Source organism: Manis pentadactyla, chromosome 19 (assembly GCF_030020395.1).
Source record: "Manis pentadactyla isolate mManPen7 chromosome 19, mManPen7.hap1, whole genome shotgun sequence".
NCBI lineage: Eukaryota > Metazoa > Chordata > Mammalia > Pholidota > Manidae > Manis > Manis pentadactyla.
In genome coordinates this window covers 937,225-952,979 of record NC_080037.1, presented here as the reverse complement: position 1 = coordinate 952,979, position 15,755 = coordinate 937,225, and the positions used below count along the sequence as shown (strand labels likewise).

At 42.1% G+C, this 15,755-nt stretch overlaps 1 protein-coding gene across 5 annotated transcripts in view; it reads right to left on the bottom strand.

Moving 5' to 3' along the window:
- Nucleotides 1-11,982, bottom strand: part of KIFAP3 (kinesin associated protein 3) — a 129,253-nt gene extending 117,271 nt beyond the window's left edge. The window contains exon 1 of one of the 5 annotated variants that reach the window (XM_057494977.1): nt 11,810-11,982. In XM_057494977.1, coding sequence (XP_057350960.1) covers nt 11,810-11,841 — 32 coding nt within the window. In that variant the 5' untranslated portion in view covers nt 11,842-11,982. The remainder of the gene's footprint in view (nt 1-11,809) is intronic. The other 4 variants (XM_057494975.1, XM_036900896.2, XM_036900906.2 and 1 more) reach the window with 4 other exon arrangements.
- Nucleotides 11,983-15,755: the final 3,773 nt, after the last annotated feature.

The following is a 15,755-nucleotide window of genomic DNA, read 5'->3' as shown; positions in this document are numbered from 1 at the left end:
TTTGGGGGAATATACTCCCTTGTTCACAGATTGGATGACTTAATACTGTTAAGGTGGCAGTATTTCCCAAAGTGGCGGATTCAATATAACCCCTATAAAAATTTTTTTTGTTGAATGGAAGTGATCCGAAAGTTCATATGGCAAATCAAGGGCCACTGAACAGCCACAGCAATCTTGAAAAAGAACAAAGTTAGAAGACTCATACTTCCCGAATCCAAAATGTACTACAAAGCTAAAGTAATCAGAACAGTGAGATACTAGCGTAAAAACCTACAGATCAATGGAATAGAAATGATCCAGGAATAAACTCCTACATCTATGGTCAATTAATTTTCAACAAGGGTGGCAAGACCTTTCACTGGGAGAGAGAACAATCCCTTTAACAAATGGTACTCACGCCACATAATTAACTCAAATGGATCAAAGACCTAAGTTTACAGGCTAAAACTGTAAAGCTCGTGGGAGGAAACAGAAGAGTAAGTCATGATCTTGGATGTAGCAATGGTTTAAGTAATGACATCAAAAGCAAAGGCAACCAAAGAAAAAACTGGGAGTTTGTCAAAATGAAAACTTTGCACATATGTAATGATACTACGAAGACAGTGAAAATACAATCTACAAGATGGGATAAAATATTTGCAATTACTTGTCTGATAAAGGTCTAGTATCCAGAACATATAAAGAACTCCTTTCTCCAAAAAAGATAAAGGTGAAAAAGCATATGCAAAGATGTCAATATCACGAGTAACTAAAGATATGTAAATCAAAACCACAATAACATACCACTTCACATCCACTAAAATGGTCGTAATTTTTAAAAAAGAAAGAAAAGACAAGTGTTGATTAGGATATAGAAAAATTGGGCCTCTCATACACTGGTGGGGAGAATGTAAAATGTGCAGCCACTATGGAAAACAGCTAAGTAGTTCCTCCGTTAATTAAACACGAAATTAGAATATGACTCAGCAACAACTAGGTATATACCAAAAGAGTGAAACAAGTGTTCGAACAAAACAAGGACAGGAATTTTCAAAGCAGCTTTACCTACAATAGCCAATAGACATAAACAGCCTAAACGTCCATCAACAGATAAACTAAATATGTTAATCTGTACAATGGACTATTATTTAGCCACTAAAAGAATGAAGTACTGAGGCGGAGCCAACATGGCGGCATGAGTAGGACAGTGGGAATCTCCTCCCAAAAACATATATACTTTTGAAAATACAACAAACACAACTAGCCCTAAAAGAGAGACCAGAAGACGCAGGACAGTGGCCAGACTGCAGCTACACCAGCGAGAACCCAGCGACTGGTGAAAGGGGTAAGATACAAGCCCCGGCCCCGTGGGACCCGAGCGCCCCTCCCCCCAGCTCCCGGCGGGAGAAGAGCAGGCAGAGCGGGAGGGAGACGGAGCCCAGGACTGCCGAACACCCAGCCCCCGCCATCCGGGCCAGAGCGCAGACACAGTACAGGCCCAGGGGGCCCTGGATACTGGGGGAACAGGGAGTAAGACCTCTGAGCGGGTGCCGAAGCTGATGCCCCTGTGACAAAGAAAAGCGGGGGCTTTGTGAAAGTCTTAAAGGGACAGGGACTTAACAGCTTGACGGAAACAACCCAGGTCACAGTACAGCAGCCGGAAATTACAGGGAAAACCGGGCGCACTAACCCCCTGGGCAACAGCTCTGAGACCCCTCACGGAGGCAAACAGTCAAGCAGCCCCCCCATCCATTACCCCACCGGGCGCTGCGAAAGCAGAGAAGCAGCCTGAGACAAACTCCGCCCACAGAAAGGGAAATTCCTCCCTTCCGGCCAGGCAAGACACAAAGACCCAGTCTACACGCAATTACCCAACACAAGCCACTAGGGGTCGCAGTTGTCCCAGCAAAGAAAGGCCAGTAGCAAGTGAAAATTTTGGCCCTCCCAGCTGACAGTCAATAGCACCTGTCAACATGAAAAGGCAAAAAAATATGATCCAGACAAGACTAACCCAGACAGCTTCGGCATCTGCTACATCTTCCCCTGAGAAGGAACCTGGGGAGATAGATTTAGCCAGTCTTCCTGAAAAAGAATTCAAAACAAAAGTCATAACCATGCTGATGGACTTGCAGAGAAATATGCAAGAACTAAGGAAGGAGAATTCAGAAATAAAACAAGCTCTGGAAGGACTTCAAAACAGAATGGACGAGATGCAAGAGACCATTAATGGACTAGAAAACAGAGAACAGGAACGCAGAGAAGCTGATGCAGAGAGAGATAAAAGGATCTCCAGGAATGAAAGAATTTTAAGAGAGCTGAGTGACCAATCGAAAAGGAACAACATAAGAATCATAGGTATTCCAGAAGAAGTAGAGAGAGAAAAGGGGATAGAAAATGTCTTTGAAGAAATAATTGCTGAAAATTTCCCCAAACTAGGGGAAGAAATGGCCTCTCAGACCACAGAGGTACACAGAACTCCCATGACAAGGGATCCAAGGAGGGCAACACCAAGACACATAATAATTAAAATGGCAAAGATCAAAGACAAGGACAAAGTATTACAGGCAGCCAGAGAGAAAAAAAAGGTTACCTACAAAGGAAAACCCATCAGGCTATCATCAGACTTCTCAACAGAAACCCTACAGGCCAGAAGAGAATGGCATGATATACTTAATGCAATGAAACAGAAGGGCCTCGAACCGGGACTACTGTATCCAGCACGAATATCATTTAAATATGAAGGAGGGATTAAACAATTCCCAGACAAGCAGACAAGCAAGTTGAGGGAATTTGCCTCCCACAAACCACCTCTACAGGGCATCCTACAGGGACTGCTCTAGATGGGAGCACTCCTAAAAAGAGCACACAACAAAACACCCAACATATGAAGAAGGGAGGAGGAGGAATAAGAAGGGAGAGAAATAAAGAATCATCAGACTGTGTTTATAATAGCTCAACAAGCGAGTTAAGTTAGACAGTAAGATAGTAAAGAAGCTAACCCTAAACCTTTGGTAACCACAAACTTAAAGCCTGCAATGGCAATAAATTCATACCTTTCAATAATCACCCTAAATGTAAATGGACTGAATGCACCAATCAAAAGACACAGAATAATAGAATGGATAAAAAAGCAAGATCCATCCATATGCTGCTTACAAGAGACTCACCTCAAACCCAAAGATGCACACAGACTTAAAGTCAAGGGATGGAAAAAGATATTTCAAGCAAACAACAGAGAGAAGAAAGCAGGTGTTGCAATTCTGGTATCAGACAAAACAGACTTCAAAATAAAGAAAGTAACAAAAGACAAAGAAGGACATTACATAATGATAAAGGGCTCAGTCCATCAAGAGGATATAACCATTCTAAATATATATGCACCCAATATAGGAGCACCAACATACCTGAAACAAATATTAATAGAACTAAAGGAGGAAATAGAATGCAATGCATTCATTCTAGGAGACTTCAACACACCACTCACTCCAAAGGACAGATCCACCAGACAGAAAATAAGTAAGGACACAGAGGCACTGAACAACACACTAGAACAGATGGACCTAATAGACATCTATAGAACTCTACATCCAAAAGCAACAGGATACACATTCTTCTCAAGTGCACATGGAACATTCTCCAGAATAGACCACATACTAGGCCACAAAAAGAGCCTCAGTAAATTCCAAAAGATTGAAACCCTACCAACCAACTTTTCAGACCACAAAGGCATTAAACTAGAAATAAACTGTTCAAAGAAAGCAAAAAGGCTCACAAACACATGGAGGCTAAACAACACGCTCCTAAATAATCAATGGATCAATGACCAAATCAAAATGGAGATCCAGCAATATATGGAAACAAATGACAACAACAACACTAAGCCCCAACTTCTGTGGGACACAGCAAAAGCAGTCTTAAGAGGAAAGTATATAGCAATCCAAGCATATTTAAAAAAGGAAGAGCAATCCCAAATGAACGGTCTAATGTCTCAACTATCGAAATTGGAAAAAGAAGAACAAATGAGGCCTAAGGTCAGCAGAAGGAGGGACATAATAAAGATCAGAGAAGAAATAAATAAAATTGAGAAGAATAAAACAATAGCAAAAATCAATGAAACCAAGAGCTGGTTCTTCGAGAAAATAAACAAAATAGATAAGCCTCTAGCCAGACTTATTAAGAGGAAAAGAGAGTCAACACAAATCAACAGTATCAGAAATGAGAAAGGAAAAATCACGACGGACCCCGCAGAAATACAAAGAATTATTAGAGACTACTATGAAAACCTATATGCTAACAAGCTGGGAAACCTAGGAGAAATGGACAACTTCCTAGAAAAATACAACCTTCCAAGACTGACCCAAAAAGAAACAGAAAATCTAAACAGACCAATTACCAGCAACGAAATTGAAGTGGTAATCAAAAAACTACCAAAGAACAAAACCCCCGGGCCAGACGGATTTACCTCGGAATTTTATCAGACATACAGGGAAGACATAATACCCATTCTCCTTAAAGTTTTCCAAGAAATAGAAGAGGAGGGGATACTCCCAAACTCATTCTATGAAGCTAACATCACCCTAATACCAAAACCAGGCAAAGACACCACCAAAAAAGAAAACTACAGACCAATATCCCTGATGAACGTAGACGCAAAAATACTCAACAAAATTTTAGCAAACCGAATTCAAAAATACATCAAAACCATCGTACACCAAGACCAATTGGGATTCATCCCAGGGATGCAAGGATGGCACAACATTTGAAAGTCCATCAATATCATCTACCACATCAACAAAAAGAAAGACAAAAACCACATGATCATCTCCATAGATGCTGAAAAAGCATTTGACAAAGTTCAACATCCATTCATGATAAAAACTCTCAGCAAAATGGGAATAGAGGGCAAGTACCTCAACATAATAAAGGCCATCTATGAAAAACCCACAGCCAACATTATATTGAATAGCGAGAAGCTGAAAGCATTTCCGCTGAGATCGGGAACTAGACAGGGATGCCCACTCTCCCCACTGTTATTTAACATAGTACTGGAGGTCCTAGCCACGGCAATCAGACAAAATAAAGAAATACAAGGAATCCAGATTGGCAAAGAAGAAGTCAAACTGTCACTATTTGCAGATGACATGATACTGTACATAAAAAACCCTAAAGACTCCACCCCAGAACTACTAGAACTGATATCGGAATACAGCAAAGTTGCAGGATACAAAATCAACACACAGAAATCTGTGGCTTTCCTATATACCAACAATGAACCAACAGAAAGAGAAATCAGGAAAACAACTCCATTCACAATAGCATCAAAAAAAATAAAATACCTAGGAATAAACCTAACCAAAGAAGTGAAAGACTTATATTCTGAAAACTACAAGTCACTCTTAAAAGAAATTAAAGGGGACACTAACAGATGGAAACGCATCCCATGCTCATGGCTAGGAAGAATTAATATCGTCAAAATGGCCATCCTGCCCAAAGCAATATACAGATTTGATGCAATCCCTATGAAACTACCAGCAACATTCTTCAATGAACTGGAACAAATAATTCAAAAATTCATATGGAACCACCAAAGACCCCGAATAGCCAAAGCAATCCTGAGAAAGAAGAATAAAGTAGGGGGGATCTCACTCCCCAACTTCAAGCTCTATTATAAAGCCATAGTAATCAAGACAATTTGGTACTGGCACAAGAGCAGAGCCACAGACCAATGGAACAGACTAGACAATCCAGACATTAACCCAGACATATATGGTCAATTAATATTTGATAAAGGAGCCATGGACATACAATGGCGAAATGACAGTCTCTTCAACAGATGGTGCTGGCAAAACTGGACAGCTACATGTAGGAGAATGAAACTGGACCATTGTCTAACCCCATATACAAAAGTAAACTCAAAATGGATCAAAGACCTGAATGTAAGTCACGAAACCATTAAACTCTTGGAAGAAAACATAGGCACAAACCTCTTAGACATAAACATGAGTGACCTCTTCTTGAACATATCTCCCCGGGCAAGGAAAACAACAGCAAAAATGAACAAGTGGGACTATATTAAGCTGAAAAGCTTCTGTACAGCAAAAGACACCATCAATAGAACAAAAAGGAACCCTACAGTATGGGAGAATATCTTTGAAAATGACACATCCGATAAAGGCTTGACGTCCAGAATATATAAAGAGCTCACACGCCTCAACAAACAAAAAACAAATAACCCAATTAAAAAATGGGCAAAGGAACTGAACAGACGGTTCTCCAAAAAAGAAATACAGATGGCCAACAGACACATGAAAAGATGCTCCACATCGCTAATTATCAGAGAAATGCAAATTAAAACTACAATGAGGTATCACCTCACACCAGTAAGGATGGCTGCCATCCAAAAGACAAACAACAACAAATGTTGGCGAGGCTGTGGAGAAAGGGGAACCCTCCTACACTGCTGGTGGGAATGTAAACTTGTTCAACCATTGTGGAAAGCAGTATGGAGGTACATCAAAATGCTCAAAACAGACTTACCATTTGACCCAGGAATCGCACTCCTAGGAATTTACCCTAAGAATGCAGCAATCAAGTATGAGAAAGATCAGTGCACCCCTATGTTTATCGCAGCACTATTTACAATAGCCAAGAATTGGAAGCAACCTAAATGTCCATCGATAGATGAATGGATAAAGAAGATGTGGTACATATACACAATGGAATACTACTCAGCCATAAGAAAAGGGCAAATCCAACCATTTGCAGCAACATGGATGGAGCTGGAGGGTATTTTGCTCAGTGAAACAAGCCAAGCAGAGAAAGAGAAATACCAAATGATTTCACTCATCTGTGGAATATAAGAACAAAGGAAAAACTGAAGGAACAAAACAGCAGCAGAATCACAGAACTCAAGAATGGACTAACAGGTACCAAAGGGAAAGGGACTGGGGAGGATGGGTGGGTAGGGAGGGATAAGGGGGGGAGAAGTAGGGGGGTATTAAGATTAGCATCCATAGCGGGGTGGGAGAAAGGGGAGGGCTGTACAACACAGAGAAGACAAGTAGTGATTCTACAACAGGTTGCTACGCTGATGGACAGTGACTGTAAAGGAGTATATAGGGGGGACCTGGTATAGGGGAGAGCCTAGTAAACAAAGTATTCGTCATGTAAGTGTAGATTAATGATTAAAAAAAAAAGCAGTTCCTATGTGGTGACCTCTAATGAGTTCTACACAATGATATAAAGGGCATATAAAAGTGTAGGCAAAGGGTCTGTTTGTGTTTATACAGAGGATCAAAGCCTAATTTGGCTACCCCATAAATGAACTAAGATACGATATGAAAAAGAACTTCCAACATCAGCACTCTCAGGAAGACTCATGACAGAAGATGATCAGCAAAAAAAAAAAAAAACTCCAACAAAGATCCACGCACTGTCACAGGTGTAGATGCACTCATCCCACCAGCTCCGGGACTTGCCGTGGGAATGAAGGAGATATCTAAGCTGGCCTGTGCATACAGTAAAACAAAAATTGGACTGGATCTATACTGTTGGAACTCAACCAAGAATTAGGAGAAGTGCAAATTGTAGCACTCCAAAATCTTACAACCACAGATTATTTATCGTTAAAAGAACATATGGGATATGAACAGTCCCCAGGAATGGGTTGTTCTAGTTTATCTGAATTCTCTCAGACTGTTTAAGTTCAGTCGGACAATATCCACCATATCATAGATAAGTTTTCACAAATGCCTAAGGTGCCTAACTGGTTTTCTTGGTTTCACTGGAGATGGCTGGTAATTACAGGTATGCTTTGGTTAGGTAACTATATTCCTATTATGTTAATGTGTGTGCACAATTTAATTAGTAGTTTAAAACCTATACATGCTGAAGTTACTCTACAAGAAGATATGTCAAAGAAATAATCAATCTTCCCAGGTTTTCTTCTGCCTGCTACTTCTATAGCTTTTCTTCTTCCTACCTAATCACAACCTTTAAATAGAACTTGTGCCACATGTCGAATTTACCGAGTATCATAATTCTTCCAAGTGGTAAAGACACCTCAAGACAAATGCTGGGCATAGAAGCCACAGGGCATAAATATGCAAAGAAGTAAAAAGCTAACCTTTTCAAACGATAAGGCTTCTCTCTCACTTACCAACTTAACATTTCCCTGTATGGCCCCGGAAGATGACTGGTTAGCCAGAGACGGGTAAGATTCCTCAAGGGAGGAACAACCTAAGACAGGCACAGTCGCAGGGGGCCATCTGGTGAGAAAATGGGGAGCAGCAGAGGTGAGGCTTAGAACCTCCCCCCTCATGTTCTGAGAGAAATCTTCTGCATACATGGATGTTTATTGCCCTCGTTTAGCTCGGATTAACACATAGTCTACAGGCACACACCTGATCATCTACATTTGCTCTCTTACAACACTAAACTCTGTTTTCTACCTTTATCTCGTATCTACCTACCACTTCAGCATTTTATTAAAAATAATAATAATAGAGAAATGTGGTATCCACATATAAATCAAGTTTAAAAATCAAATGAATATTCATATTTGAACTGTGTATAGTTCATAATGCATGAACAAAACCGAAAGCTTCTGTGATGACTGCCCTTGCACTGTTCACCATGTAACTTATTCACTATGTAAGAATTTGTACTCCATGTAAGAATTTGTTCGTTATGCATCAGAAGATTGGAGACTGACGAAAATTAGGCTTGGGGTGGATTAATGATTGTGCATTGAGTATTGACCCCCCTATACAGAAATTTATTGTGTTTAACAACTATTTGATCAATAAATATGAGAGATGCCCTCACAAAAAAAAAAAAAAAAAAAAAAAGAATGAAGTACTGATGAATGCTAAAAACACAGATGAACTGTGAAAACTTTACACCATGTGGGAAAAAAAAAGGTTTACACAAAGGCCACATACTCATTTCAGGTACTTGCCATAAATATAATAATTACTTCTAATAATATTTAACATCTGTATTCCTTGCTACATTATAAGCACCATAAAGGCAGGCAAAATATGTCTCATTCATCTAATACTTTTTATCAGTTGGCTGTCTGACTTTTACATGGTGGGATTCCAAATAACTACTGAATGAATGCATGAATGCCATTCACTCTTAAAATCCTTCAATGGTTCCCCCATTGTTCTTACAAATCTCAAGTGTTTACTACAGCTCCTAAGTTCTATAGGATTTGGCCCATTTTTCTTTGTAGCTGTTATTCATACTTCATTTAATAACTATTTAATGAGCACCTATCTTCCAGACACTGTGCTGGGTGCTTGGGATACGAGGGAAAGATACACAGAACCTTACTTACCCTTTTGAAGCTTACAGACCAGCAGGAAAGACAATAATAGTAAAGCAGTAAGAAAGAGGAAAGACAAGGTATTAGGTATCCTGGGAATCCAGCCGACTTCTCTGACCTGGGTTGTGGACTATGGGGTAGGTAAGGGGAGCTCGGGGGAAAAAGTGACATTTAAGCTAAAACAGGAAAGATAAGGAGTCAGCAGAATGAAAAACAGGGCAAGCTCCAGACACCAAAACACAGAGGGATCTAACAGAGGCTCTCTCTGTAAGGCTGAAATATGCCATCACTGAGGGGGCAGAGAAAGGAAGTTGAAAAGGTCTGAGCCATCAGAGAGTTTAAAGAGGAGACAAAAAACCAGAATCACTGGATGTTATCTATTTATTTGTGTGTACATCTGATCTGAGGGTAAGAACTGTGTCTATTCAATCATTTCCCCAGTGACCAGGACAATGTAGGCATATATGAGATATTTGGTAATTATTTATTAAGTATTACTGAATGAAAACACTAACTGGTAGCAGAACAAAACATGAAACTCAAATTTGATTCTATAATCTATTACACATGTAAACATGAAGAACAGATTTCTCAATGATTAGCCACAATGAAACCACTGACATTAGAATCAATCAATTAGATTGAAAACATACTGCTGTCTTGTTAAAACAAAATGGAAAAGTAAAAATATTACAAAAGGAATACATGTAACCATTATCAAAGAACCAACAGTTAAAAAGAAAGGTTTTGTCAGACACTGTAAACCATCAGGCCTGCGATGACTACATGACAGCTGCATATTTCTAATCTGAAAGGAGGCAATGCAAACTTTTTATTTATATTGTCAAAATTAGATAAAATTGGTAAGCGCATATTTCAACCTTTCCAAATTCTGACCTTACCTTACTTCAAACATCAGAGCGACTCAATCTGTTTTATTTTTTGAACTCTAGGTAATATGGATTTCAAAGTAAGCAATAGATTGAGAACTACAGTGGTAGTAAGCCTAAGGGTCCATACTGGTACTAGAAGCCTAAGAAAAAGTATCTTCTGGCACAACTACATCACATGAAAAATCAACTCATGGTATAACAGTGGCTCTTTACTCCAGAACAATCCTGAATTCAAAGCTGAGAAAGAAAGAATGTAACATTTTCTTCTGTCACAAAAGTTTCAATCAAGGTATTTTAAAAGATGAATAAGCAAAATTCAGTTAGGAAATAAATACTGACTATACAGTTGTTTTCATTACATACCCCTTTTTGAAATTTTTATTAACAAAGCCCGGTTACTTGACAGTTTGAGATATACATTATGAGAAAGGCAAGTAAGATACACTCAATCCTGCAGAACAACATGCCTGGTGGAATTTACAATGGTTTGAATCCCTTTTAACAGCCTATTAAAGGTCAGAAGATCCTCCTGTGATGTTCAGGGCCCTCCCAGGTGAGGATAAATATATCCAGCAAAAGTATATTATGACTTGGAAAAATGCTGCCACCTTACATGCATGTTTTATCTTTTAAAAAGTATTTTCATATTTAGTCCTGACATCTCTCACAAGGTAGTATCACACATTTTTGGATTAGGAAACTGTGCCCAAAAGAACACGTGACTCAATAGATGAACGGATGAAGATGTGGTACCTATAAACAACGGGAATATTATTCAACCGTAAAAAAAAAGAAATCCTGCCATTTGCAACAACATGGATGGAACGAGAGGGTATTATGCTCAGTGAAATAAGCTAGGAGGAGACAAACACCTTATGAGCTCACTTATTTGTGTTATATAAATACAAAGCAGAACAGAATGAACAAAACAGCAGCAGACTCACAGACACTGAGAAGGGACTGGTGGTCACCACGGGGGAGGGTCTGGGGCGGGGGACGAAGGGTTACAAAAACTCTGATCATAACGTAGGTCGGTCACGGGATGGCGATTCCGTAGCGTCTCCCTAGGGTGACAGACAGTAGCTGCACTCGTGGGGGGAGGGCTCGACAGCACGGGCAAGTGCTGAGCCACTGTGCTGGGCACGCGAAACGGATACAACACTGTTTATCAATTCTAAGAAGCCACTGCAAGAATAAATAAATGAAAATAAATAAAAACGTGGGAAAACAAAGCTCAGGGAAAAAAAAACACGTGACTTTCCCAAGGCTGTGACCCGGTCCGCAGTGCCCCTGACGGCCGCCTTCCCCGGGGCGACCGCGCCTCCCGGAGCGCCGAGAGGCGGCCTCCCCGCGGCCACCCGCCCCGACAGGCGTCCAAACCCCCCGGGGGGTTCCAGCCGCCCTCGGGAGAGGCAGGCACCGCGGGGCCCGCAGGGCGCCGCCCCGGGCACGCCCAGCCCGACAAGGTCGGCGCCCAGCGAGTCCCGCAGCGCCCGCCCCGCGCCAGAGCCCCCGGCCCCGCCGCCGGGACCCCGCCCGTGGAGGCAGCCCGGCGCCCCCGCCCCATGACCCCTCCGCCCCGCGCGGCCGGGCGCGGGGCCGTCACCTCTTGAGGTATCTGGCGTCCTCCCCTTGCATGGCGGCGGCGGCGCGGGGGACCGCGAAGGCCCGGGCTGCTTCGGGGTCGCGGGCCGCGCTCCCACCGCGAGGCCGGGCTGTCCCGAGGCGGCGGGTGGGGCGGCGCTGCCCTGGTGACGGACGCCGGCCCCGCCCTTAGCCGCCCCTGCGCCTGCGCCGCGGCAGTCCGCGCACGCTCAGTCGGAGGGGCCTGCCCGGGCGGAGTGCGGAGAGGACCGGTCCAGCGCGCGCTGGGCATCGGGGTGCAGGGGCGGCTCCCGGGCCAGCGCCCCCTAGAGGTTGGGGCTGGGAGTTCTTCGGCAGTCGAGCGGGCGCTTCAGGTCCCTCCCGTGGAGCGAGGAAAGGGGGTCTTTGACCCTGTAGCTGGGGAAAGCGCGGGTGCAGGGCAGCCCTGGGCTGGTGAGCTGAAAACAGGTTCGTGCTTAGAGGCATTGTGAAGAAGGAACTGCGCTGCTTGCCCGAGAAGCTAATTTGTAGAGATGGTCTGACCCATGTCCAAAACGAATACAATGAATATACGGTCTTTGATGCCGCCGCAGACCCGTCACTTACACCTTGATAACCTAAATCTAGAATGCACCTGTGGATAAAATGAGAGTTCTTGGGGCCAGGATTCTCACCTGGCCCTGGTTGACCAGTTCACTGCACACCTGTAGGCAATACATGGCTGTTGACTCTACATGAAGAGCTCCGCCCAGTGCCCTGGGCGACACGGTGGCAGGGCTGCAAGGCTGCAGGAGAGCAGAGCAGAGGCTGGAGTGGTGACAGCACCAAGGACAGAGGCCCAGAGGAAGGCTGTGCAGGACGACTGTGCAGAGAGGCCCCGAGGCAGAGACCGGCTTGCTGGATGCAGACTCCCTCTGAGTGAGTGGGATTCTAATGACTGACCTGCCACCTGGAAATAAATTTGGGTATAACCCTTTCACCCCAAGAACGTTTTGTTGTCAATTTCTTTGGTCACATTGAATCCATAGCGAACTTGCCCGGGGCTGAAACCCATTGGCAAGACAGCACCTTAAATATATATATTTTTTTGGGGCCACAAAAACAGCTCCCGAAATTCCAACTCCACTAACTATCCCTAACTTTGCAATTGTTTCCTAGGGAGTAGATGACTTCTGGCAACGCAGGCCCTTGGAAAGAAGGGCTCCTTGTGCCTTAGGGAGAACATGCCCGCTGCTCTCAGGTCTGCCCCCAAGGGCTCAGCTATCACATTTACGCAAATAACTTACCTTCATTAGCCAATAAATACTAACTGAGGGCCAGGTGTGTGACTAACACCAAACCACGCTCTAATGGTACCGAGAAGAGCACTCGGCAATCATGTGGAGTCAGGGACCGCGGGTTTAGTCAGAGTAGGGTGAGAGCCTCCGGAAAAAAAGGCAACACAAGGTGATTACAGTCAGAACAATGTAACAGTGTGCAAAGAAATCCCTATTGAAACTCCGTGGTAAGCATTAGGCAAAGTCAGGGTCACACTGATTCTCTAGGGTAAAGATACCAGACAAGGAATAGAGACATTCTTCAATGAGATCAGTTCAAGCTCAAAAGGCCAGAAGCAACTTGGCCTGGAATGTTTGGGTGTTTCACAAATAAAAAGGAGTATCTCAGCATAATTCGTGACTTCACTGTATCAGTTAGATCATGACACTGTAAAATTTGCCTTAGCCTGCTAAAAGGTCCAGCTTATTTTTAACTGTACCTGTGTGCTGTTTTTCATTCTGTAATCCTCATCAAGTAATCTGCAACCTAGGCAAAAGACTAATTTGGTAAGCAATCTCAACTACAAACAACCCAAGCAAACAGACAACAACCCAAGCCCACCTTGGGGGCAGAGCAGGCAGTCTTACAACAAGTCCACACCCCTAGTCCTTTACCCCCATTCCTGAAAATCCTCAACCGCAAATAAAACCCTTAGACAACGCACCACGGGCTCTCTTGCCAGGAGCTCTATCCTCTCACTTTCTCTCTAAATGAAAGCCTCTACCTTGCTCTCCTACCTTGAGTGTTATATAATTATGGAAAAAGTATATTTTCAATAAATACTCGAGATTGGTTATTGCATATATAACAAATTAAATTGGATCTCTACCTCATGCCATACTTAAATGTGAAAAACAAAACTTTGAAGTCATTTAGAAACAAAAAGTGTCTTTATGACCTATTTTAAGGACATATTTTAAAACAAAATCAGAAAGCACCAAGATATTGATAAATTCACTATCTTAAAATGAATTATTTCTGATTATCAATCTAGACACTATAAAGAAAGTGAAAAGATAAGTCAAAAAATGATGTACCTATTTGTATGTGATTAAGGATTAAATTAAGACTACTTTAAGATCCCCTATGAATTAAAAAAGGGAAAAGCAATCCAATGGGAAAATGGATAAAGAAAAAGAAGAAATAGAAGCACCAAGAAAAAAATGAAAACAAAACATGAAAAGATGCTCAAACTGCATAGGAACCAGGAAGACGCCAGTTAATCATAAAGAGATACTATTTTACACTGACCAGGGTGCAAAAAGTAAGAAGTGTGATAATACCAAATGCAAGTGAAAATGAAAAGACCTGGAAATTGAGGTGTGAGTGTACACTGGGTCTACCAATTGAAAATAACATGTCTTGCCTTATTTTATAAAGTTGAACAGGTGTACACCCTAAATCTCTGCAGTTCTAATCCTTTACATATACTGTACACCTGTGTTAGTTTTGTATCTTGCAGTGACACATTATTGCAAACTTAGTGACTTAAAACAACACACACATATTACCTTACAGGCTGTAGCTCAGAATCTGAAATAGGCTTCACTGGGCTAAAATCAAGACTGCCAGCAGGGCTTTACCACCCTTCTGGAGGCTGTGGGGAATCAGTTTCCTTGTGTCATTCAGCTTCTACAGGCCACCCACATTTCCTCCACCTCCAAACCCAGCGGCAGCAGCCGAGTCCTTACACTGCCTCCTTGCTAGTCCTCCTCTGTCATTACAGCTTTCTAGGAACGCAGCCAGGAATGGTTTTCTACTTTCAAGGATTCCTGTGGGCCCACCTGGATAATCCAGGATAATCTTCACATATTAAAGGTAGATCCTTAGCTTTAGTCACATATGTCCAAGTCCTTATGTAATGTATTTGCAGATTCCAGGGATTAGGATGTGGGCATTTGAGGGTGCCATTACTTATTCAACCACAACACCCACTCTAATGGTTAATATCAAAAATCAGATAATACCAAATGTTGGCAAGAATGTGGAACTCCTGGGGTCTTTCTATGCTGCCTGTGAGAATGCGAAAATGGCACAACCATTTTGGAAAACGGTTTGGCAGCTTCTGCAACAGCTAGGCATGCATTCATCATACAACCCAGTAATTCCACTCCTGAATATTTACCCAGGAGAAATGAAAACATTTGTCCACAAAATTTGGTGTTCATAAATGTTCATGTCAGCTATACACATAACACAAAACTGGAAGCAATCCCAATGTCCATCAATATGTCAATTGATACAAATGGTGGGATATTCATATAGTGGATACTATCCAGCATTTAAAAAAACCAAACTACTGATATATGTAACAACATGAATGATCCTTAAAAAATCATGAAAGAAGAAACATGGCATGATTCCATATATAACAATTCTTGCATACAAAGAAACCCGATCTACTCTGACAGAAAGCAGGCAGTGTTTGCAGCAGGCACTGGGAACAGATAGACTGCAGTCAGCCTGGAGGAAACCTTGGGGTAATGGTTGCACTTGTGAACACACTTGTCAAAACTCACCAACTGTGTATTTAAAATGCTTTCATTTTACTGTATAGAAATTATTCCTCAACGTGGTTCTTTCCAAAGGTATAATAAACAAGGCAAAAAGTAAACTAAATGAATGGATTAAATAGCAAGTTTAAATGCAGT